Source organism: Myotis daubentonii, chromosome 8, assembly GCF_963259705.1.
Source record: "Myotis daubentonii chromosome 8, mMyoDau2.1, whole genome shotgun sequence".
NCBI classification, from domain to species: domain Eukaryota; kingdom Metazoa; phylum Chordata; class Mammalia; order Chiroptera; family Vespertilionidae; genus Myotis; species Myotis daubentonii.
The window spans coordinates 71,260,875-71,285,749 of record NC_081847.1 but is presented as its reverse complement, the minus strand read 5'-3'; the positions used below and the strand labels follow the sequence as shown (position 1 = coordinate 71,285,749).

The window sequence follows — 24,875 nt, the reverse complement described above, 5'->3', positions numbered from 1 at the left end:
AGGAGGTGGTGAGCTTCCCATGCCGGGAGATACAGAAGCAGTGATCGCAGGGCTGTGTTGGCAAGGATGCTGGGAAAGGCATTCGGACGTTGTCTGGGGCTGGAGCAAATGGCCTTGCATGCTTTAATCATACCCACTTTGGGAGGTGAGGAAAGGACCCCAGGATGTGTGCCCAGTTATGCGTGGGCAAGGTTGTTGCCCTACAATGAATGACCTGCAGGGCCCTGCTAAGGCATGACCCCTCGGACTTTGAGCAATGAGGGAAATGTCTATATCTGTGCCGTCTAATACGGCGGCTGTCGGGCACCTGGCCTGTGGCTACTGCAACCCCAGAACGGAACTTTTATTTCATTGCAATTAATTTCTATTTAAATTGCTGCATGTGGCTAAAGGCTCCCATACTGGCATAGTGATCTGTCCCCACCCCACCCCACCCCACCCTCTCTCTGGCCTCTTCTAGTCTTGCCCTCCTCTCTCAGCCCCCACCAACCATGCCGGTCTCCTTGCTGTCCCTAGGGCATGCCCGGCCTGCGGCCACCTTGGAGCTTTCTCCTTGCTCTGCCCTCTGTTGGGCTGCTCTTCCCCCAGATACCCCCTTGGCTAACTCTTCCAACTCCTTCATGTCACTTTCTCAAGGAGGACATTTATTCAGAGGCAACTTGCAGCCCTAGTTGGGTAGCTCCGTTGGTTAGTCATCCTGATACACCAAGGTTGCGGGTTCGATCCCCAGTCAAGGCACATACAAGAATCAACTAATGAATGCATCAATAAGTGGAACACCAAATCAACGTTTCTCTCTCTCTCTCTCTAATCAATATTTTTTTAAAAAAATAAAGGCAATTTGCTCTGTAATTTATTATGTCTGCTATGCTATCTTCCCAAACAGAATGTAAATTCCACATAGGCCAGGATCTTTAGGTTTTCTTCCCTAAGAGCCTAGAACATGACCTGGCATATAGCAGGTGCTCAACAAATATTTGCTGAATGTGTTTGAAGGCTTAAATGAGTCCAATGGAAGGTGCCTCCCATTATGAGATGGTTGAGACCTAATACTAGTCACTCACCATGTTCCCTGAGCCTCACATATGTGCTGGGTGCTGGTACCTAGCAATGAACATGGCAAACAGGGCCCCTAGCTTCATGTAGTGAACAACCAAACAGGAAAACAGAGTAAGTACAGACAGGGCGGGAGGTGGCAGTTGAGGCAAGGAGTACACAGGGTGCCTGGGAACCCAGACCAGATGGGAGCTCAGAGCTTCCCTGGAGAACATTTGAGCCGGGTGAGGCCTGATGAACAAGATGGAATTAGCAAGATAAAGAGTCAGGAAAAAGCATGTGCAAAGGATGATGGGCAGAAAAGAAAATGGCCCTTTGACGGGACTATGGCTGAAGTTTCTTCCCCTGGCACTTTCCATTTGGTGCCCAGAGCCTGCTCTGATGCTGTGTGAGGCCCTGAGTACAAGCACATCTCTAAGCACCGGGGGCTTATGCCCCCAGGAGGAATCTTCAGAGAATGGGGGACTGAGCCAATGGGTAATGCTTTGCCCACCCCGCCCCCACCCCACAGGCGCACAATCTGGAGGTGTTCTGTATGAGGTCCCAGCCTCTGGCCTTCAGTGACGACTCAATAACAGACATTTACATGGGCTTTTCCTTCTTCCCTGCGTCACTCTACCCACTCACTTCCTCTCGCCTCCTCCTTCCTGGCATCACCTCCCACTCAACTTACCTGCACCAAATCCTTGTCTCAGGCTCTGCTTTCAGGGAAACCCAACTAAAGACCCATGACAGTTTTGCTCACTGGAGTGGCATGGCCAGGCTTACATGCGGGAAAGCTCACTCCAGCGGCTGTGAGGAGAGTATAGGGCAGGAGGAGGGGCCCTGAGTGTGGTGTGGTGAGAGGGGCTGGTGGCAGGAGAGACAGAAAAGAGGCTGGAGACAATAAGGGGCACTTGGTTCCCCTCAGGACCAGAGGCTCGGAGGCCAGGTGGGGTGACGTGGACGCTTGGCCTGGGGCCTACCTGGCTGTGACAACAGCCTCTCCAAGTTCCATCCCTCGGGCCAGCCTGGCTCCAGAGAGAGACCTGTGGCAAGGGAGCTATTTTTAGAGAGCTGGTGTTTACTTGAAGGAGTTGAAGGCTGGGCTTTATTTTTAACTCCTCTCTCAATGGCACAGACTCACTGGTATGAACTTAGGAAGTCAGGTGGAAGTTAGACTGGGCTTTGGAAACCCAGGGGCACAAAACAGACAGCACTGGGGGAAGATGAAGCTTGGAGGAGGAGCCTGCTGGCCTCTCTGAGCCACTGAGTCTCGGGGTAAGGAGAATGATGATAAAACTGGCCAAGGCCTCTCCATATCCAGCACCCACTGAGCATCAAGACCATGCAAAGTCCTCTACACACATCATCTCATTTAGTCCTCACCATAATCTGGGAGGCAAGCTGTTACTGCCCCTGTTCTATAGACGAGGAGAGTGAGGCTCAGAGTGGATCAAGGACACACAGCCAGCGAGCAACAGAGCGGGGTCTGTACCTCAGTTTCTCCACCTCCCCAGCCTAAGCTCTCAACAGCTCTGGCATACAAAAGAGTATGGCCACACGCCAACGTCGAGGCAGGAGAGTAGCATGAAATGTTAGAGCTCAAAGACTTCCCTTCCAACAGGGAATGTGAAGCCTTGCTGTGCCAGTTTCCTCATCTGTGAAATGGGTTAATATAATAAACTAGAGGCCCGGTGCACAAAAATTTGTGCACTCAGGCGGGGAGAGGGGGTCCCTCAGCCCGGCCTGTGCCCTCTCACAGTCTGGGACCCCTCGGGAGATAACGACCTGCTGGCTTAGGCCCACTCCCGGGTGGCAGAGGGCAGGCCCAATCCCTAGGTGCAGCCCCTGGTCGGGCTCAGAGCAGGACTGATTGGGGAGTTGGGGCGTTGCCCCCTGTCATGCACAGAGCAGGGCAGATCGGGAGGTTGCGATGCCACCCTCAGTCATGCTCAGGGTAGGGCCAATTGGGAGGTTGGGGCACCGCCCCCTGTCACACTCAAGGCAGGGTCAATGGGGAGGTTGCGGTGCCACCCCCTGTCATGCACAGAGCAGGGCCAATCAGGGGGTTGGGGCGCTGCCCCCTGTCACGCAAAGAGCAGGGCCCATCAGGGGGGTGGGGTGCTCCCCCCTGTCACGCACAGAGTAGGGCCGATAGGGGAGTTGGGGCACCGCCCCCTGTCATACACAGAGCAGGGCGGATCAGGGGGTTGGGGCGCCGCACCCTGTCACACTCAGGGCAGGGCCGATGGGGAGGTTATGGATCTACCCTGTCACACACAGAGCAGGGCCCGTGGGGGGTGGTTGGGGTGCCGCCCTCTATCACCCACAGAGCAGGGCCGATCAGGGGGTTGGGGCGCCGCCACTGTCACACTCAGGGCAGGGCCGATGGGGAGGTTATGGCTCTACCCCATCACACACAGAGCAGGGCCCGTGTGTGTGTGTGGGGGGGGGGGGGGTTGGGGCGCCGCACCCTGTCACACACAGAGCAGGGCCCATGGGGTGGGGGGGTTGGGGCGCCGCACCCTGTCACACACAGAGCAGGGCCCATGGGGTGGGGGGGTTGGGGCACCGCACCCTGTCACACACAGAGCCGCAGGGCGATCAGGGGGTTGGGGAGCTCCCCCCTATCAGTCACAGAGCAGGGCTGATCAGGGGGTTGGGGTGCCTTCCCCTGTCACGAACAGAGCAGGGCGGATAGGGAGGTTGTGGCCCCGCCCCCTTTCACACACAGAGCCGCAAGGCGATCAGGGGGTTTGGGTGCTGCCCCCTGTCACGCTGATCCTGGTGCTGGGAGGCATATTACCCTTTTACTATATAGAATAGAGGCCTGGTGCATGGGTGGGGGCTGGCTGGTGTGCACTGAAGGGTGTCCTGGATCAGGGTGGGGGTCCCCACTGGGGTGCCTGGCCAGCCTGGATGAGGAGATGATGGCTGTTTGCAGCTAGTCACACACCCTTCAGGGTGGGGGTCCCCACTGGGGTGCCTGGCCAGTCTGGGTGAGGGGCTGAGGGCTGTTTTCAGACTGGCGGGTGACTGAAGCTCCCAATCGCTCCTTTTTTTCTTTTTTTATTCTGGGCCAGCTTTAGCTCTGAGGCTTGGCTCCAGCTCTTAGGCCTCGACTGCTGAAAGCAGGTATCTGGTTTGTTTGGGTTCTATAATCAAAACACTGTTTCAACTCCAGCTCTGAGATCATGGCTGGCTGAAAGCAGGTTTCTGGGGTTTTGTTTAGCTTCTCTATTTGTAACAATGTTTCAAACTGCAAGCTCAGAGGCCGGCAGCAGCAGGCGGGGAACGTTGGAGTCCTTCGTCACTGAAGCAAGCAAGCCTCATGTTCGCTTTAAGCTGCCTGGCTGCCGGCCGCCATCTTGACTGGCAGTTAATTTGCATATCGCCCTGATTAGCCAATGGGAAGGGTAGTGGAGGTACGGCTAATTACCATGTTTCTCTTTTATTAGAGAGGCTGGCACCTCCCTCATGAGGATTACATGAGATGATGCAATATAGGGAATTGGCAAAGAGCCTGGCACTCGGTAGTGAGAACGGGGCACTGAGCTGTGCCGGCATTGTCCGAAGCACTTGATCCTTTCATATGCCCCACAAGGTGGGTTCTTGTGTGATCCACATCTTTGAGATGCAGAAATGGAGGTACAGAAGGTTCCAGGGAAAGTCACTTGCCACCACAGGCAGCAAGTGTCCAGGACTAGAAGGAACCAGGCAACCTGACTCTGAGTCTGAGCCCTCAAGCCCGTACCCTGCGGCAGCCACTGCCATTCTCATGATGACTGTTAGTCTAACACCTCTGTCTGGGCTGTTCTGGCGTTGACCCCTGAGTCCCTGACACTGGTTGGGACCAAGCACTGGCTTCATGCGTTGGACCTTTCACTGAGGCGTAGGGAAACCCTTGCATTGGGGGAAAGGGGCGATTTTCTCTCCAATTGTAGGCTATTGCCTGTCTGTTTTCTAACTCTGCTGTTTAGGCTGAAAACATCAAGCTGGAAAGGTTCTGGAGATGGATCGTAAGCACATTTCATAGAGTGCTGGGGCCTGGAGAGATAAAAACATTCCTCCCCACCTCCCAGAGCCCTGTCCCCTGCCTAGCTGATTTTTTCAATGTGACCCAGAAGCCAACTGAGGTCTCACAAGAGCCCTCTGGCCACACTCCTCCTCTGCTCTGACCCTGAGTCACCGTTCCTTTCCAGGCCTCAGTTTCTCCACCTGTGAAATGAGCACATTGGCCTGCATCTTCCCGAAGGTGCATTTCCACTCTGACCAGCTTTCTCTGAGGGCTGATGGGAGCTCTCAGGGTCTTTCCTCTGGTTCTCCACTCCCCAAGCTTGGAAGGCCTGGCTCCCCTAAACACGTTGTCCCTGTATTTTTCCAGAGACCCAGGCAAGCTCTTCTCTCTCTCCCCAGACCATTCAACTCAGAGGCTGGCCATGGAGTCACAGTTGCCTCGTGTAGGTCACGAGAGTCTGGTTCTGACAACTCAGGACATTCCATTCACCCGGTCTCCAGTCTCTGGGAGCAAAGGGATTCTGTCCATCTGGTAATTCTAGAAGGAGGGATGTGATGGATGGCAGGAGTCTGGGGTGGGGTGTCTGTCCAACATTTCAAGGGCGATTCATCCCCTCAATAGAGCCCCATATCCAGGAATCTCAGGACAGGAGCCAGACAGAGAGAGAGCAAGGGCAAACTTTTGCCTCTATGGGCATGGGCAGTGAATGGTGGCCACTGGGGCCAGAATCTCAGTTCTAGCATTTACTAGCTGTGTGATTCAGGCCATGTTAAAAGCAGAATCTCTATATGCTGCAGTTAGAATTAGATAAGAGTATTCAGCTAAGCACTCAAATGGTGCCCACCACATAGTAAATCTGAAGCTCCTTAACCTGGCACTCAAAGCCCGTCCCTACCTGGCCCCAGGCTGCCTTCCCAGCCCCATCTCTAATCTCTTTCCCCAAACACGCCAGTACCCCAATGACTCGCTGCTCCCAAAATACACCACACACATTCCTACCTCCATGCCTCTACCTGGTATGACCTTTCTCTCCCTCTTCTCCAATTGGCAAGTTCTCAACCAGCGTCATCCACCACCTTCAGGGTCCTTTGCCAGACCACCCCTGGGGCAGTTAATCACTCTGCTCATGCCACCCTTTCACCCACCAAGATGCTGTCCAAAGGTCACACTGGTCCAGAGCATTCTAGAACCAGGTCTCCTGGTTCTGGGGTCTCAACTCCCAGCTCTGCCATTACTCGAATGAGATACTTAAGCTGCCTGTGCCTCAGTTTCCTCATCTGTAAAATGGGGATAAGAGAACCTTCCTCAGGGTTGCTGTTTGTAAGATATTATATGTAAGGTAATTAGAATCCTGCCTGGAACCCAGAAATAAAGACTATATGGGTACTTATGAAATAAAACTAAATAAACAGGCTCAAACCCAGGCAATTACCAAGACCCTCCCCTCAGACCTGGCCCAGGGTCAGGCCCTCTTCCCCCTGGGTGGTCTGCGTACCCTGGTGGTGAGGGAAACGGAAGCCGGCAGTGCAAAGTCTGAACCTGAAACCGTACCAGGTCCATTCTTCTTGTGAGTCAAGGACAAACCTCGGTCAGGTGCCCACAGGTATTTCACACCTGCCGATCTCTTGCCAATGTTGCTTTTGAGCAAAAAGAGAGCAGCCTTCGGGCTCAGCACCTCTGGCACTAAGAGTTTGACCTCAGACTTGAATAATAGCGTTCTCTTTTCCGAATTTCCCAAGTATATGGGTCTCCCACTTTGACCAGTGACTCAAAAGTCTTCCTTTTCAATAAATGCGTATGTTCTTAAGTAATTTGAATTAAAGGCAGAGACTAAAATGGTAAGTAGGAAAAAATGGTAAGTAGAGGTGGTGCATGGATTTAAAAACACCTGAAATTGTGCAGAAGATGCCAGTTTGGAAAACCGTTGCAGGGACTATGAGAGAAGACAGGCCTTCCCTCGCGTGATTTCCTTCTCAGGGGAGACACTTCGATGAGTACAGAACGATACATGATTCATAGGAACAGCGTCTACCTCCCTGCACGCCTTCAAAGCACAGGCCCTTTAATGGGCTCGTTCTTTTACTCTGTAGCCATACTTTGAAGGAAGAATTAATCTAATTCCTATTTGAGGAATAAAGAAGAAAATGGGATCCAGAGAGGTGAGGTTACTGGCTTACGGTCACACAGCTTACAAGAAGTTGAAACCAGATTCAAACCTGGGTCTGTTCAACTCCACAGTCCAAGCTCTTAGCTACTGTACCATAGGGGCTCCTGCTCACCTGAGAAATTCCTTTCTCAGTAACTCACAAAGCCAGCTCTAACCCTGCACTCAACTTGGGAATTCTCAGGGCTGGCCTGGGGAGGAGATGGAGGTGTGGAGGTGGAGAAGCAGAAGACAGACCAGTTCAGGGTGCCCTGTCTTCAGGACCACACTGAGGCCACCCTGATACAAACACTGATGTTCCGAACCTCACTCCCTGGGGCAGCTGAGAACCCCTGCAGGCCAGCCCCTGCCTCTGCTTCTGAGACACAAGAACAAGAAAACCAGACAATGACAATAGCAGTTCACATTTATTGAGCACTTTCTGCTCCCAGCCCTGTGCTGAGGGTTTTACACACAGTCTCTGATTTAACTCCTGTGAAAACACTTCAAAGTAGAGATCATTATTCTCTTTCCAGAGATGAGAGCATAGAAGTCTGGGGAGAAGGCAAGATATGGTAAGTGAGAGGCAGACCCAAAGCCTCACTGTTAACCACTCACTGTGCTCCTTCCAGACGAGAGCCATTCATCAGGGCGTTGGCATGACAACCAGAAAAGTTTAGACACCTCCCCAAACATCCCAGCTTCCCTCCAGGCCCAGTATTTATGACCTTAAAAGGTATTACAGAAAGGGTTCTTCACCACAAAATTGAAGACAGGAGGCTTAGTTCCCTCCTGACCACGTAGTGGCTAGGGTTCCTTTCATCCCTTTCCAGGCCTCAGTTTCCCCATCTTGGCAGTGAGGGGGTTGGACTAGCTCCTAGGGGCCTGAGTGGGTCTAGAGCAGGGGTGGGGAACCTTTTTCCTCCCAAGGGCCAAGTGGATATTTATCACATCATTTGCGGGCCGTACAAAAGTATCGATTTAAAAATTAGCCTGCTGTATCTGGTCAAACATTTAATTAACTCACCCCCTAGTGCCTTGGCAGGGCCAGACCAAGTGATTTCACAGGCCTTATATGGCCCACAGGCTGGATGTCCCCCACCCCTGGTCTAGAGCAAAAACACTGTCCAATAAAAATATAATGTGAGTCACACATGTCATTTAAAACGCTCTAGTAGCTACATTCAAAAGTAAGAAAGAGACAGGTGCAATTAATTATAACAATACGCTTTATCTAATCCAATATATTTAAAATAGAACCATTTCAACATGTGATCAATATAAAAAAATGATTCATGGGTTACTTTACATTCTTTTCTTACTAAGTCTATGGACCCCAGTGCCTGTTTCACACTTAAACTTGGGAATTTCCAGGGCTTATCTTAAGCGCATCTCCATCCAGAGCGGCCACATTTCAAGAGCTCAACAGCCACCTATGGCAGGTGGACAGTGCAGGTCTAGAATCTTCTTCAAGCCCATTTTAGGGGGAAGAGACATCCCAGTTTCCTTCCTTCCCTCTGAGAAAGCTATCTTAATCCTAGACTCTGAGCTGACAAGTTCCAGGTAGGCCCGGGGCAAGGAGCCTGACATTACAATGGAGAGAACTCCCCCCCCCCCCCCCGCCCCAACGCCCCCCCCTTCCGGCCTGCCAGGGCCCAGGAGACTTGTGGCTGCAGGGTAAGCTTTCTGTTCCTCTGTGGCCCGATTCCTCACCAACGCCCCCAGGAGGGAGACAACCCTGCTTTCCCTCCTATCCCAAAGGTTTCCTTAATTGGAAATTTCTTCTGAGCTTAAACTGAGCCAGGCAGTAGTCGTCGTCCTCCCCCCCTTCCCCCCAGCCCCCCTCCTGTTCCCCTCTTCTCCACCCCGCATGGCACACAGGACAAGTTACTCAGACACAAGAGGAATCCAAATGTCCCTGCACTTCCTTCTGGCAGCACCGTGTGGAGGGAGCTGGATACCACCTTCTCATTCTTGGGCCTGGCAGCCTTCACAGAGGGGGCTCAACACCTTCACATCCGAGGGCAGAAGGGCAGGGAAAGCAGAGGGGCAGGGAGGGGCAAGAGTTTGCCCCAACAGGTGAGAGCTTGGGCAAATCCTTCCTTGTCCCCAAGCTTCTTTTCCTCAACTTTAAATCAAGCATGTTAGATGATGACAATGACTGCTTTCAGCGCTGGCTGCTCTGTGCCAGGATTTTACAGGCATTAGCTCATCTACTCCTCAAAACAGCACTAGGAGGAACGAGAATCCAGGGCTCAGAGTGGCGAGGCAGCTTGGCAAGGTCACACAGCTCTTCAGTGCAAGGGCCAGAATTCCAACTCATGGCCTTTTGAGTCAAGAGCCTACACTCTTACCTACTCTAAGCTCTGCTATGTCCCAGGACAGTCCTTGCTTATGTCTGTCATAACTATATACACTTAGTACAATAATTTAAAATGTCCCATTTGGACCTGGATAGTGTTATGCTAAGTGAAATAAGCCAGTCAGAGAAAGACAAGTATCACATGATCTCACTCATGTGTGGAATCTAAAGAACAAAATAAACGGATGAACAAAATAGATCCAGAGACGTAGAAGCATGGAACAGACTGTCAAATCTCAAAGGGAAGGTGGGGGTGGGAAGAGATGAACCAAAGAACTTACACGTACATATGCATAACCCATGAACACAGACAACAGCGTGGTGAAGGCTTGGGGTGGGGGACGGTGCAGGCCAGAAGGGGTCAATGGAAGAAGAGGGGGACATATGTAATACTTTCAACAATAAAGATGAATAATAAATAAATAAATAAAATGTCCCATTTGGAAGAAGGGGCAAGTCTTCCCTACAGAAGAATTCCAAATAATACATATTGATACTCCTCCGTCTGGAGCTTAATTCCAGAACCTTCTCCTCCTCAAGTATGGGCTGAACTTAATGTATTCCAAAGAACAGAGAACGGCAAGGAGGAAATGGTAACTTACAGCAGAGAAACCTGGCAGACACCACCTTAACCAAGTGGTCAAGGTCAACATCTTCCGTGGTAAGTCATGTCGAGATCATGTGCTCCTGATATGATGTGACGAGAAGGGCACTTTATTTCTATGGTCTTCTTCCCCCAAATCTATAACCCCAGTCTAATTATGAGAACCGCATTGAATTGAGGGACATTCTCAAAATACCTGACCAATATTCCTTGAAACCATCAAGGTCAAGAAAAACAGGAAAGACGGAGAAATTGTCACAGACCAGAGGACACTCAGAAGACTTGACAGCTATATGCAATATGGGATCCCGGGACAGAAAAAGGACACTAGTGGGAAGCTAGTAAAATTCAAGCAAAGTCTGGAGTTTAGTTACTAGTAACGAACAAACTGGCTTTGACAAATGTATTGTGGTCATGTAAGAAGTTAACATTAGGGGAAACCAGGCAGAGGGTATGTGGCAACTTTCTGTACTATCTTTGCAACTTTTCTAAAATTATTTAATCTAAAATTATTCTAATACGTAAGTTTCATTTTTTAAAAGTGCCCCCTTTAACTCATAAAAGTGTCCAACTTTAAACAACAAATTATATGATCACCCTGGTCATCAGCCTGGCCCTGCCCCTAACCAAGAAGCCTTATGAACATTACCCATACCTTCTTTCTGTCTTAGTGTTACTAACTGCTCACACGTTCACAACCATTAAAAGTTTACAAAGCTTAGCGATACTCAGATGTGCTGGGGAGAGCTTGAAATCAGAAAGCTAGGGGCTGAAGCCCTGGTCCTCCCACTTGCTTGCCAGGTGGTCTTGAGCATATTGCATTCCTTCTCAGGGTCTCAGTTCCCACATCTGTAAAATGAATACACTGAATGACAACCATGACAAATAAGGCTTGTTGAGCCTTTGCTAGGTGTCTAGACTGTAAAGGATACTGTCGTCACGTGCCACCCCGCTCCCCCTTCAGGGCTGACATTATTTCTACACCCCACCCCCAGCTGCTCAGAGTGCTGCCGGCTGTCAGCCCTGTCCAGGGATTGCCCTTGGCTGAAGAGAACCGTCAGGCCCCAGGTCACGCCCCTTTCCAGAGGGCTGCCTGCATCCAGCAGAGAGGATGTAAAGATCCAGTTCCTTCACCTCAACTTGACTATGAAGATCATCTCCAGTGCAGCACGGCCCTGTGGTTGGCACAGGCCTTTGTGGGGACGGCCCCATCTCCCTCTGCCCAATCCTGCTTCTCTCTCTTCCCCACAAGTGTTGATCCTCAGAGCACTCCCCAGAAACTTCCAGAACACTAATCTCCATCTTGAAGTCGGCTTACCAAGGAACTCATCCCACTACAGGGTGTGAACCAGCCACTGGACCTGCACCCATCTTTCTCAACCCTTAGACCAACCCCATTTGAATAGATGACACAACTGAGGTTGAAGAAGAAAACTGATTTGTCCAAGAACACACAACTGAGAAGCAGTGGTGCCACGGATGGGGAAACGAAGCTCAGACAGGCAAACTGATTTGCCAAGCCTCTGAGCTAAAAAATGTAACGCCAAGATTTGACCCTCGGTTTGCTTTACTCTGAAGACCACAGTGTCACAGCCTCCAGCCCAGTCCATGTAGAGCCACCGGCAGGACTGCTCCAGGCACTGGACAGGCAAGTACCTTTATGATTGTCTTGCCACACCCACTGCTGTCCCTGCAGCTCACTTCATGTTTGCAAAAAGGGAATAACAACAGTACCTACCTCATCAAGAGCTGTTAAAGACAGAATGAATTTATATCCGTAAAGACCTCAGAACGATGACTGGTGCATAGGGACCCCTCTATTAAGTGGTAGGTTAAAAACAAGTACCTAAGCAGCTTAACGTTGCTGTGAGACATTCTAAGAAGATGTCCATGTGGCTGAGTAATAGTCGATCCGTGACAGGGACTGAGCACCATCAGCTCTCTAAGCGGTTCAGGCTTGACCTGAGCTCTGAAGAAGTAGGAATTAAGGGGCAAGAGGAAAGACGAGCCATCCAGACAGAGGGACCAGAAGAACCAAAGCCGTCTGGCAGGAGAACTAAAGACGACTGATAAAAGGCCAGCATGACTAGCACAGAGAAAAAATCCAGGTCCAGGTCAAGAACGGTAGAAAAGGAGGCTGAATTGGAAAGTAGGAACTAAATTATGAAGGGCCACTTACTACATGGACGATTTGCCACAAGTCACCTTATCTCTCACTTGGCTCATCTGTAAAATGGAAATAAAAATAATATCGATCTTACAAGGTCCTTAAGGAAACAGAATGAGTCAATATTCGTAAACCATTTAAAATAGTGCCATGCACACAGTAGATGCTGTAAATGTTTGAAGACAACATTAGAACTTTTTCTGAAGTACAATGAGAAGACATAAAGATGTTAGAATATGGATGCAAGGAGGATGGATGAAGGCAGGGCTGGCATATGGGTAGGTGAGAGTGGTTGAGTAAATGGAAGTATGGATAGATGGTTGGATGAAAGTATGGTTGGGAGACGGAGGTGGCTGGATGGAAGGATGGATGGATGACTGCGTGAGTGGAAGTGGATGTTGTTTCAGTGGATGGAAACATGGTTGGATATTAGGATGGGTGCCTTGTAGATGGAAGCAGTTGAGTGAATGTGGGTCATTGTACATGAGGAGATGGATGGATGGTTGAAAGGTGTCTGGATATTAGGATGGGTGTCTAGATGGTTGGGTGGCTAGATGGTTGGGTATGTAAAGAGATGGAAAGTTGGATGGGTTGATGAAGAAACGGTTTAGTGGATGGGTAACTGTTCAGAGGGATGTTGGAGAGGTTGAGTAGGATGGATGGAGAGGTTGAGTGAATGGAGGGGTTGGGTGAACAGATGGGTGACTGGGTGATTGGATGGGTATCTGGGTGGTCGGGTGGATGGGTAGGTGACTGGGTAGTTGGATTGATAAACAGAAAGTGGAGTGGGTGGGTGGTAGGGTGGATCGTTTGGTGAAGATCGGCTGTTCAGGTGAATATTCGAAAGTTGGGTAAATGGTAGGATTAAGTGTATGGAGGGGTTGGTAAACGGGTGGATGGGAGTAGTTGAGGGAGAACAGGTGACACCAGACCCGAAGCGCCCCCAATGAACTCTCTAAAGATCCTGGAAGATGTTCTGACGGTTAAAAACAAAAACAAAAGGCAGAAGCAGGTGTGGAGACATGGCCTCCTAGGTGGCCCGGTCCCAGGACCCCTTTCCTCAAGTGGGCCCATCCCATCGGTGCCCACGCCGGGTCCTACCTGGAGGCGGCGATCTCGGCCTTCTGGCGCGCGATGGCGGCAGCGCGCTGGGCGCCCTCCATGCTGTGCTCCACCTTCTGGCGAACCTTGTTGCTCTTGAGCGGCAGCACGCGGCGCTTGGTGCCTTTGACCAGCACGTTGTGGCGGTACTTGCCCTCCTCGCGGTGGCCGTCGGGCAGCGTGGTGCAGCCGTAGCCGTGGCGCAGGTTGTCCAGCCACTCGCCCTCGTAGCGGAGGCCGCTGGAGCGCTCGCTGACGCCGAAGCCCGAGCGCTTGTCGTTCTTCCACTCGCCCATGTAGGTCTCGGTGGTGGTGGCGTCGATGTCGGCCTCGAAGGGCGCGGCCTCGTCGGCGACCTCCACGCCCTCGCCCAGGCTGGCGGTGGAGGCGGCGTCGCTGGCGCCGGAGCTGAGGTCGCTCTTGAGGAAGCTGACGCGGCTGCGCTGGCTGCCCAGGGACGCGCGCGACTCGGCCCGCCGCAGCTTGCCCAGCAGCGCGCCGCGCTGGAACAGGCCGCCCTTGGGCGCCCGCGCGGCCGCCTCGGCGTTGGCCAGCAGGCTGAGCGCGAAGCCGCCGCGCGGGATGGCGGGCGAGGGCAGCGGCGGGCCGTCCGAGGCCGGCGAGGCGGGCGAGTCCGGGGCCACCGTGCCGTTGCTGTGCTCGCTGCGCAGGGACGACAGCGACGTGCGCAGCGGCGAGCGCACCACCACGGCCATCCCGTAAGGCACGCTCTGGCGCACACCGTAGCCGTGGCGCATGCCGTTGGTGAACTGGCCTTGGTAAGTCCCTGCGGGCGAGGAGAGGGCGAGAGGGCGAGTCAGTGGATCGGCGGGATGGGGCCCCTGCGAGTGCACAGTGACCTGGGTGTGCCAGGGCGGGGGCGGCCAAGGCCATCGGAGAGGCAAGGCCATCGGAGGGGCAAGGCGTTCGAAGTCATGAAAACAGGCCAGGCTCTGAGGGTGTGAGGTTACACGCGTGTGCAAGAACATGAGCGGACAAGCCACAAGGAGTTTGTGCAGTGGTATGAATAGTTTCATTGGTGAACATGACAAGGTCACAAGTGTGCGAGATAGAGTGAGGTTGGGAGAGTAAGAGCGTCAGTGTGCAAAGTTGTGTGAGCAGGTGGGGCCCCGGAGTGAGCTTAAACAAATGTGTGAGAACACGAATGGGCAAGCCAGAAGGGGTTTGCATGGTGTGGATATTTCTGTTGGTGGGAACACGCCGAAGTTTTTAGTCTGCGAAATAGAGCAAGGTTGAGGTTAGCAGTCAATTTTAAGTGTGAAATTGTATGAGCAGGTGAGACTGTGTGTGTGAATTTAAATGTGTGCACAGATTTCAAATTGCACACAAGAGAATGATGGTGCAAGAGTGAGTAGGCAAGACATTGGGTTTGTACAGTAATGTGAATATTTACACTTGTGGGGGTGTGCAAGGTATCGGGAACATGAACAATCATGAATGTGCAAGGCAGTGCGTGCACAGAAGGTGACCAAGATCACGTGCATCTGTCATAATGATGTAACATAAGCTTATGAGAGCATTGGGGTCTTGAGTGCAAGGAAAGGCAAAGTTGAGTGAGGGTGCAAGACTGTTAGAGGGTCAGAGTGCAAAGTTGTGCAGCATGCAAGGCTCTGTCAGTGTGTGAGGTTAAATGTGTGTGCATGGTCATGGTAGTGTGCAAGGTGATGTGAATGTTGGAGTTCATGAATGAATACGATAGTGAGTTGGCAGTCATGTGAATGTCGGAAAGCATGTGACTGTTGGAGAGCATGGGAGAGCGTGTATTTGTGCAAGGCCATGTAACTATATGAGATCATAAGTGTGCAATGCAGTGTATCTACAGTGGGGTGAGTGCCCAAGGTTCTATGGAGGTGCCATTATGGGTGTGTGAGAGGTTCTGGGTGTTCAAGCCATCTGAGTACAAAGCACAATATGAGGAGATACTCTAGGATAAATGAGTATGTGAGGTTGTGGGCATTAGTGAAACTGAGACCATGTAAGACCATGTGGATGCAGGACAGTGGTGTGTCAAGGAGACCTTGCGTGTCCATGAGTGAGCACGTGTGTTCCTGGGAATATGACCGTGAGTGGGCCACCATGTGCAAAGAGGCAGCATAGAGTAGTAGTTAGGAGTACAGACAACAGAAGCCAGGCTTCTGGGTCCAAATGCGGCCCCCGCCATTACTAGCAGTGCAACCTTTGGCAAGTGACCTAACCTCTCTGTGCCTCAACTTCCTCATCTGTCAAACAGAGATAATTGCCCCTTAATTCATAGGGTTGAGGTTTAAATGAGCTAAGATCGCTGAAAAACTCAAAAAGAAAAGATACATGTGTAATAATGTGATTCTACAAAGCTGTGCTAGTGTGTGAGGTCACCTGAATTGTATGAACAGGTCAATACAAAGCAGACAAAATATCTTCCTACTCCACCACCCTTATGTGCTGTGCTCCCCAGGGCTCTCAAAACCTTCTCCCCATCCTCCCTGGGTGATTGAACCATCGGGTTTTTATAACTGTCATCTATGTCCTGCTGACTCCCTCTGCCCCAAATATATCTTCTATATATCCCTCTATATACTCTCTGTATATCTTCTATATCCCCTCTCTAGCTCCACATGTCAGCCTGGAGATGGAAGGCCCCTGGGTGTGACTCAGCCACCACCAACTCATCATCTCCCCCCACCCACACACACTGTCCACCGTCTGTCCCCAACAGCACCACTGAGAGCCAGTTCTCTGCCTTCATCTTCATGCCTCCAGCATATAGAGCAGTACCTGACACAAGATTCACTGAATTGGGGGCAGGGAATCCAGAGCTTTTGTTTTAAACACACGCCTATACTTTCCCCTGGTTAATCAAATAATCCCAAATGGCCTTCTCCTCATTAGATCCTTCCACCCCAGGTGGCTGGATAACTGAACAGCCAGTCAGCTGAACAGGCATGCTCCCAGTGGGGCCTTTGCATAGGTGGTTCTCTGTGTCTGGGTCTCTTTTCTTCCAGATAACTGTCAAGTCTTTTGCTCAATGAGCCCTATCCTGATGGCAATCTGCCTGCACCCCCACAAGCACCCGGACATCCCCAATCTCTTTTTACTTTTTTTTTCTATTGTGTGTATTACCTTTTAATGTGCCATATGACGGGCTTACTATATTGTCTTTCTCTTCCTGCTAGAATGGAAGCTCCATGAGGGCAGGGCTCTCTCCTGTTTTGTTCTCCGATGTATCCCCAGCACCTGGAACAGTGCCTGGCACAGAAAGGTGCTCCACAGATATTTGCTGACCGATTGTCTGAACCTGTACAGAAACTCCATCTCATTGTGTGACATGGAGCAACTCTCTTCTCTTCTTAAGGCCTCCATTGCCCTATCGGCCAATGACATGGTTGGCCATGAAGCTCACTGAGGTTTAGCCTAACGTTGACTTGCAGGGCTTCTAGAAATTGGGGCACTGTGGCTCTGGAGGGGAACAACAGTGTGTCCACATGACTTCATGCTGCCTGGTCCCTCCCAGCACAGGCAGCTCCAGCTCAAGCCCCCTCTCCTCCCCGCCCCAGCCTTTCGCCATGAAGAACCCCATCAGGACCATGCACAGTGTCAAGAGCTCACTTAAACCCCTCAGGGTCCTGTGAGGTGGGTCCCATGATGATGCTGGTTTATAGGAGAGGAGGTTGGTAGTCTGAGAGCTAAGAAGGTAGATCCAAACCCAAGTCTTCTGACACCCAGAGCTCATGCTCTGAGCCCATGGTTCTGAATCCTGACTCCCACTTTAGAAGTTCTGAAAATAAAATACAGACCCCCTGGGCCTCACCACCAGAAATTCGGCTTTAACTTGTCGGAGAGGGACCCTGGTACTTGCAGCCCCTCTGTAAGTGGGCAGGAGCAGCCCGAGGTAAGAGGGACATCAGGGCTCCCGTCCCTCCAGTGACCAGCCACACTGCGATGTAAGTTCCATAGAGACATGGACTCATTCTTTTCTGTCCTCAGTGTCCGGACAGTACCAAATGGGTACTCGGTGAATATTTGTTGAATGAGTGAATGAATAATGAACAACATGCATTCTATAACTGTTTATTCTCTCCTTTCTGCTCTATCCATCAGAAAAGAGCTCTGTGAAAATGACTGCAGAGGTATTTAATGATTCCTATGAGACTCCCCCAAGATGACACAGCTAATTAACCCACCAGAACCAACACTCACACCCATGTCTAGCTGTGTGCCTTTGAGTTGTCTCGGAAGAAAGGGTTGGGGGAGTGGGGAGAAGGAAAAGTGAACAAGAATAGAGCAGAGAAGGTGGTAAACTGGGGAAAGTGAGAAGACATCTAACCTCTGGGTTGGACAAGTTTGTGAAATCAAGTCAGCCCTACTACCTTTAGCTTAAATTTGGCATGAGATGGGCTGACATGGTCCCTTTAAGCCCAGGAAAAACTAAGATTGCAACAGAAGAGCAGCTCTTGGTCACCAGTTGAGGAGGAAACAGTCTGGCTATATTAGGAAACTTACAAGCAAGTGTCAAGAGGCACAGACACCCAGGGGAGGCTGGGAGTGACGGCTCTCTGGGAAGGATTGGAAAAGCCAAGTGCTAGGGCCATCGCAGCCTGACTCTCTCTAAGACAGGACAGTGCTCTCTGGGGGACAGGAAGAACGCATTGGAAGAGGGAGAGAAGGGGGACCCTGTGCGGTTTTCTGGCTGACAGTGGCCCTCTGTGGAAGGAAGTGCCTCCTGATCCCCTTAGGGCTGGCCCCTCACTTGGCCTTGTAAACACTGCAGGGCTTCCCACTGCCCTCAGGGTCAGGAGCAAGGTTCTCAGCAGCCTACGTGGCCTGGCATGGGCTGCGGCTGCCCACCTGTCCTGACTCATCTCGAACGGCTCTCTAGTCACACTCACCTTCCTGCCTCAGGGCCTTTGCACATGCTTTCCTTCCTCTTCTTGGCGTGCTCTTCGCCTCCCTCCTCCCCTGGCCAACTCTATTGATATTTCAAGTCTTGGCTTAAATGTGACTTCACCCAGGAAGATTTCTTGAACTCCACTCCCTGAGTACTGCCACGTGGTGTCCTGTCACTCGTACTTCTTGGCACTTTCCCCAGTTGCAGTTAGATACTTGTTGTGATCATCTGTTCACCTTTAGCCTTTCCTACCAGACTTTGGCTTCCAAGAGAGAGGGAGCCTTGTCTAGGTAGTCCTGCTATGATCCCAGCATCTAGCAGTTAGTTACCAGGCCCCAGGAAGCCCTCAGCCAACACCTGATGAATCTATCTCTCCTGATTGCCACCCTATGTTCTCTCATGGGCAGGGACCACATATTCTTTTCCTCACGACTCAGTACATGGTAAGTGCTCAGTAGTGATTGGCAGTGACTGCCACCCTTGTTCAGGGCTTGAGGCTCAGCAGCTCAAACTCTGGGCGCCACAGGGATACTTATAAAAGGCTAGTGAGGGTCATAACTATGGGACATACAGTCCAGTCCCTCAGACCAGGCTCCTAAACTTAATAAAACCTGCATATCGCCTTCTCTCACAAGTGCCCTTCTGGTTTAGTGGAGAATGACCCGAGTTTTAACCTTCACTCTGACACTGAATAGTTTTAAGTTTTAAAATAGGCATAATTTATTTAAACCTGCGGAGCCTTGTTTTGTCCTTCTAAATTGGAGGTAATGAGATCTACTTCATTTATTCCTTTGAATTCAACAACTATTTGCTGTGGATACTGCAATCTTGGTGCTAGGTGCTGGGGCTACAGCAATAAATAAATTGACATGGTCCCTGCCTTCAGGGGCTTGGAGTCTAGTGCCAGGGGTAGACTACATTTAACCAACCAGCACAGAAATAAACGTTAGCAGCCACAGCAGTGGTCCAGAGAGGTGATGGGCTGGGACTCGGCAGTGCAATATGGAGGGTTGGTTGATCAAAGATTAATTGAACTATGTGGGAGGCAGCTAGGACAAAGTGCTCAATAAAGGTTAGCTTTTTAAGAAATATTTTTATTAATTTTTTATTTGATTTCAGAGAGGGGAAGGGAGAGAGAGAAACAATGTGAGAGTTGAAGCATCGATAGGCTGTCTCCTACATGCTCCCTACCGGCCCGAAACCTGGGCATGTGTCCCAACTGCGAATTGAACCAGTGACCTTTTGGCGCATGGGACGATGCCCAATCAACTGAGTCACACTGGCCAAGACTAAAGGCCAGCTTTTTGACAGGTCAGAGTCTTTGCTTCAAGATGCTGGCCCAGAAAGGATTAGCTGGAAACATGAAAAGGACTCAGGGAGGACAGAGAGAAATCAGAGGGAGGGATTGAGACTGGCCCCCATTTTCTGCCTTGGTCTGCTTGTTTGTAAGAAAGCAGCCTGGGGCCTTGAAAGGCCCAGCGGTCGCTGGTTTGGGCACACCCCTGACTGAGGGAGACCCACGTGCCTCCATCCTTGGGAAGAAGAAAATTTGGGAGTTTGTTCATCAGTGAGACCTGCCTCCACGTCCCCTAAACACACACGTTACAGAGTAGTTTGTGGAATCCACATCTGAAGTACAAGACCCAGTTGCCAAGCCAGAGATTATGGTTTAATTGATGTGGGTACTGGAGTTTTTAAAAGCACCTTAAGGGATTCTAATATGCCGCTTGGAGTAGAGCTGTGAAACCTCTCCACTAACCTCCAATTAACCAACATGCTCTGTTCCTTCTGTAAAACCTGCTAACTGATGCCCTTAGCCCCCGATGTGCTGGCGGGCAGGCCATGTTCTAATAGTCCTGAACTAACACTTCTGAAACCACATGGAGTTGCATGTTTATTTAAGACTGTTCCCAAGTCAGCTGTGCTCATTATGGAAGTTCTGTGATTCACTAATAGTTATATCTAAGCCTAAGAGCTTAGAATTTTTAAAAATGGTTTTAAATAAAAAGAGGGTTTTATTTCTCTGAAAACAAACTGAATGCTTTTGGGTGTCCATGAAGGACAGTCCCTAAAATATTGCCCTCAAATTCAGTATTAATAATTATAAAAGGTTGGGAATGAAATTATAAAAATCTAGACATTTCCTACACTGACATTGTTCAGCAAGTGCCTTTAACTTCTCACTCCACTCTAAAGAAACCGACAGAAACTGGACATTGTAGATGACATACGAATGCCAGGTAGGGAGAAACTCCATCAGCTCAACCTGGGAGGACAGGGGAGCAGGTATCGTGCCGATACTGTGGGTTACCCAACTGCAACTCTCCCTTCTTTGCTGACAGAACCTCCACTCTGTCCCAGGCTCCAGGTCTCCTCCATGGGACCCAGATAAAGGTCCCCAATCCAGGGGTAAATCCTGATTGCTCTGAACCAGACGTTCAGGCCTACCCACCTTGCCAACGATTGGATCAGATATGACCATGCGATGAAATCTGGCATTGAGACCTGAGGGAAAGTCGGCTGGGTGGGTGGCGAGAGGGAGACAGGAAAGAGTTCTTATAAAGACAAATATTTAGGGGAAACATGCCCTTTTCTGCTGCTGGATGTTGTTGTGTGTGAAGATGACCCCAGAGCATTGGTAGCCATTTGGGAGCCATGAGAGGAGGTAGCTGAGAACAGCGGTGACACTGTACGGGTGGCAGAGCGAAAGGTGGCAGGAACCTGAGTCCTTGTTGATGCTGTTGAGCTTCCATTAACCTCTACCTCTGGATTCTTGTTTATGTGAGATTATAAATATCCTTATTGTTTAATTTTGTGTTGTCCAATATGGTAGTCACTAGACACATGTTTACTGAGCACTGAATTTCAAAGAATTAGTACAAAAAAGAATGTCAAATATCTCGCTAATAATTATATATTATAATGATAATATTTAGCAATGATAATATTTTGGATATCATTAAATAAAATATATTATCAAAATTAATTTTACCTTTTTTAATCTGACTACTTGAAAATTTAAAATTATATACATAGCCTACATACATTATATTTCTATGGAAAGTGCTGGTTTAAGTCTTTCAGAGTTAGTTTTTTGCTGCCTGCAGGCCAAGAAAATATACAGGGTTGGGCAAAAATAGGTTTATAGTTGTTTGTATGGAAAATAATACAATAATTAATCAATAATACAAGAATAAACTCTGTTTCGTGTATTCACAACTGTAAACCTACCTTTGCCCACCCCTGTACATCCTAACAGATATGGGTTAGGATTCTAGAGTTGGAAACATTGAAACTAAGAATTTAAATGACTTGCTCATGATCACATAGGTGTGGCAATGGGTGGTGGTCACAGACAAGGGACTTGGTCAGTGCTTTCGCCTCTGCACCACTGCAAAGCTGAGAACATCCCTTTCAAGTCAAACCTCCGCTCCAAAGAAAGCCTGGCCGTTTCAGAAACCCAAAGGAAGTCTAGGAAATCCAGAGTTCGCTTTGAGACAGAGAAGAGACAAGTGGCCAGACCAGGGACTCTGCCTCCAAATAGAGAATGGGCACAGAACACCGCCCCCTCTGGCCAGTGACACCTGCCTATTTCTAGAAAACTGTGTGAGGTCCAAAGGTCAGTGTCCCCGGAGGACTGAACAGAGATGGGGACAAAGGAATCAGGACTAGCTCTTCTCCAGGGGTCTCCACTGCCTATGGAAGTCCTTACCCAACAGCCCAGTGTCTTCCTGACCTCGACCCCATTTACCTTTTCAGCTTTGTCTTCCCAAATCTGCCAAAGCCCAGTTTCAAAGCCACCTCCCTCAGGACACCCCCCAGGCCACCGTCTCCCACCAAGTTCTCATTGCTTCAGACATTCATCACTCTTACTTCCTGTGGCAACTATCCTGCCTATATCTTGCCTATTTCGTCTAATAGCCATCCCTGGTCCTTCTGCATGTCCTCTCATGTTGTCTCAGATGTGAGCCCAAGATCACTGGGCAGGACCATGGAAGCATCAACAGATTTCACCTGGGGTTTGCAATGGAGGGTGCACACAGGAGAGTTCAAGGGTCAGTGGCTCCTGTCCAGGCACAGCAAAATCAGACCAGGTAAACCAGGAATGTACATTGTGGTGAACATACCTGTCCATGCCATAGTCACCCATACAGGTCCTCCTGAGGTTAGAGGGCCTATCTGAGCTTGGCTCTAATCCACCTTGATAAAGACCTTGGACCCAGCATTCCAGAGAAAGCAAGTCAAGCCTGGGACATATTTGGGGGCAGCAAAGAATAATGGAAATTGCCTGGGCTTTGGAAACAGATAGACCCGATTGTGAATATCCCTTTAACCCCTCCACTTCTCTTTATTCCCACACATCCATCTAGTCCAGGCCTCACCAGTCCTTCTTGCTTGATTACAATAGCATCTTCCCTGGTCTCCTGCCTTTCCTGGCACATAATTCAATCCACCCTTCACTCCACCAGCCTCATCGCCTTTATAAGATGCAGATCTAATCTGGTTACCCCACTTAAAACCCTGCAATGGCTTCTCAGCGCCTTGAGGAGGATTGTCGTGGGTCCTAGAAAACATATTCTGAGACTAAGATTGAGTGGGGGTGATTCTGTGGTGAGTGCTCTCAGATCAAACAGCTGTAAGGAAGGAAGCAGGAATCAACAGCAGAAGAACTTGAACAGTTACTACCAAGGCGTCGGCTGATCCCATGAGGATCTCTGGGGCTGGCCCTTCAGAGTTGCCCCAAATCAAAGCAAGAAGGCTGGGTCTTTGTATTCTGGTATCAACCAGTCATTAGCTATGGGTTGCCCCAGAGGGAGGCACCGCTCTTTGACAGAGGGCAGTGTCCAGCTCTGAGCCATCGGCAGCCGAGGGAATGAGGACCCTGGTCCTGGCGGGGCTCTGAGGGTGTCCTGCAACACCTACCGTAAGGATGACGTCACACTCCTCGTTGTGACCCATGAAGCCCGCATGACCTGGGCCCTGCCACCTTCGCACCCTCATCTTATCCCACTTTCTTTCTCAGTCTCTGTGCTCCAGCGTTTTCTTAAACACAACAGACTCCATCCCACTCCCAAAGCTTTGCACGTGATGTGCCTTCTGCCTGGCACAGTGTGGCCCTCCTGGCACCCAGTCAACCCAGTTCATTTCTCTGCCAGGCACCGGAAGCCTAGCTAGCCCACTCTGCGTGGCTGTGAGTCGTGCCTCTAGCGATATCTCAGGCGCTAAAACGTCGGCCATCTCACTTCATGGGAAAGAATTGCAGGTGACCAGTCATCCCAGTTTGCCTGAGCCTGAGCTGTTTCCTCCAGGGTGAGACTTTCAATATAAAAGCAGGACAGTTCCAAGGCAACGGATTTGGGGATGGCTGGACGCCCTAAATCTGGGTGGGAAGGAATAAAGGGCATTTCATGTTAGCACAGTGTTCAGTGGTACCCTGGTAAGACAGCTCTTTGGGAAAAATAAACAACCCTGATTTGTAGCCTTAGCCAATTTCCATCATAGAAATATTCCCATCATTGCCAGTCAAGCTACCAAGGGTTGAACAGCCAGCTTGCACGAGTCTTGGAAATTTAACAGTGGGCTCTCATGAGCTGGTAGGAGCTGGCGCCGGCACCCGTGTCTAATACAGACTGTCATGTTCCTGATATCTGCAAATAGGCAACATGTTCATACACAACCTCAACTTGGCAGTAAGTGAAGGTGTCTCCATCCCAAGGTCACTGCTGAAGTGGACCTTGGAGACCATCTAGTCCAAGGCAACACGTAATCTGCCACATGGGCTACCTCTTCCCCAGGCTCTGTCCACAACAGATGTTGCTACTTGATCTCAATGCTGGACCCTCCTAATGTGGTCGTGCTGTCTCCCCTCGCCACATCTCTAGGCAGACACAGTCAGTTAGCTGGTGTTGCATGTGAAAGAAAATCCACTTACCCTTAGAAGTAAGTGTAGTTCAGCCTCTCATTATACAGAGGATGAAGCTAGGGCACAGGGAAGTGGAGGGACTTTTCCAAGACCACCAGCCAGGCTCAGCTGGGACTAAAGAACAGATCTCCTGCCTTGATTGTTCTTCCATCTTCCTTGCTTTGAAGAGCAGAATCCCACAGTGGAGAGAAGAACAAAGGGCAATCTTATGGGATCTGAGCCTACATTCTAGAGAATTCTGCTTAGAGCCCCCAAATGCTTTTTATACCCCGAATGTCTGTATATTAATGTCATTTATATGTTGGGAGGAAAGGCACTTTTTAAAATTATAAAAGTCATATATGCTTTTTGCATAAAATTCTAACAATAGAAGAGTACTAAAAATAATATGTCATTTCTCCAGGGGTAATCGCTGTTAAGAATTTAGGTCCTTCTGTTTTTTCCCCCTCATTCACAAGTACATACAAATAACAAATAGACTAAAAGGTTAGCTGTTCCCCACTCTACCACTATCCCTGTCACTGAGAACACTACCTAGCACATACTAGGCACTCAATAAACACTTGTTGAATGGTTCTTGTTCACTTTAAATGTCTTAGATTCCTTTCTAGGGTGTGGGTGGGTCCACCTTGGT

At 50.1% G+C, this 24,875-nt stretch overlaps 1 protein-coding gene across 3 annotated transcripts in view; it reads right to left on the bottom strand.

Annotated features, from left to right (window-relative positions):
- JPH2 (junctophilin 2) overlaps nucleotides 1-24,875 on the bottom strand; it is a 63,308-nt gene that overhangs the window by 25,887 nt on the left and 12,546 nt on the right. For 2 of the 3 annotated variants that reach the window (XR_009454191.1, XM_059707017.1), the window contains exon 2: nucleotides 13,434-14,220. Coding sequence is in view for 2 of the 3 variants with exons in the window: in XM_059707017.1 (XP_059563000.1) it covers nucleotides 13,434-14,220 (787 nt within the window). In the remaining variant the exon portion in view is untranslated. Of the gene's footprint in view, nucleotides 1-12,372; nucleotides 12,392-13,433; nucleotides 14,221-24,875 lie in introns of those variants that run through there. The other variant, XM_059707018.1, reaches the window with a different exon arrangement.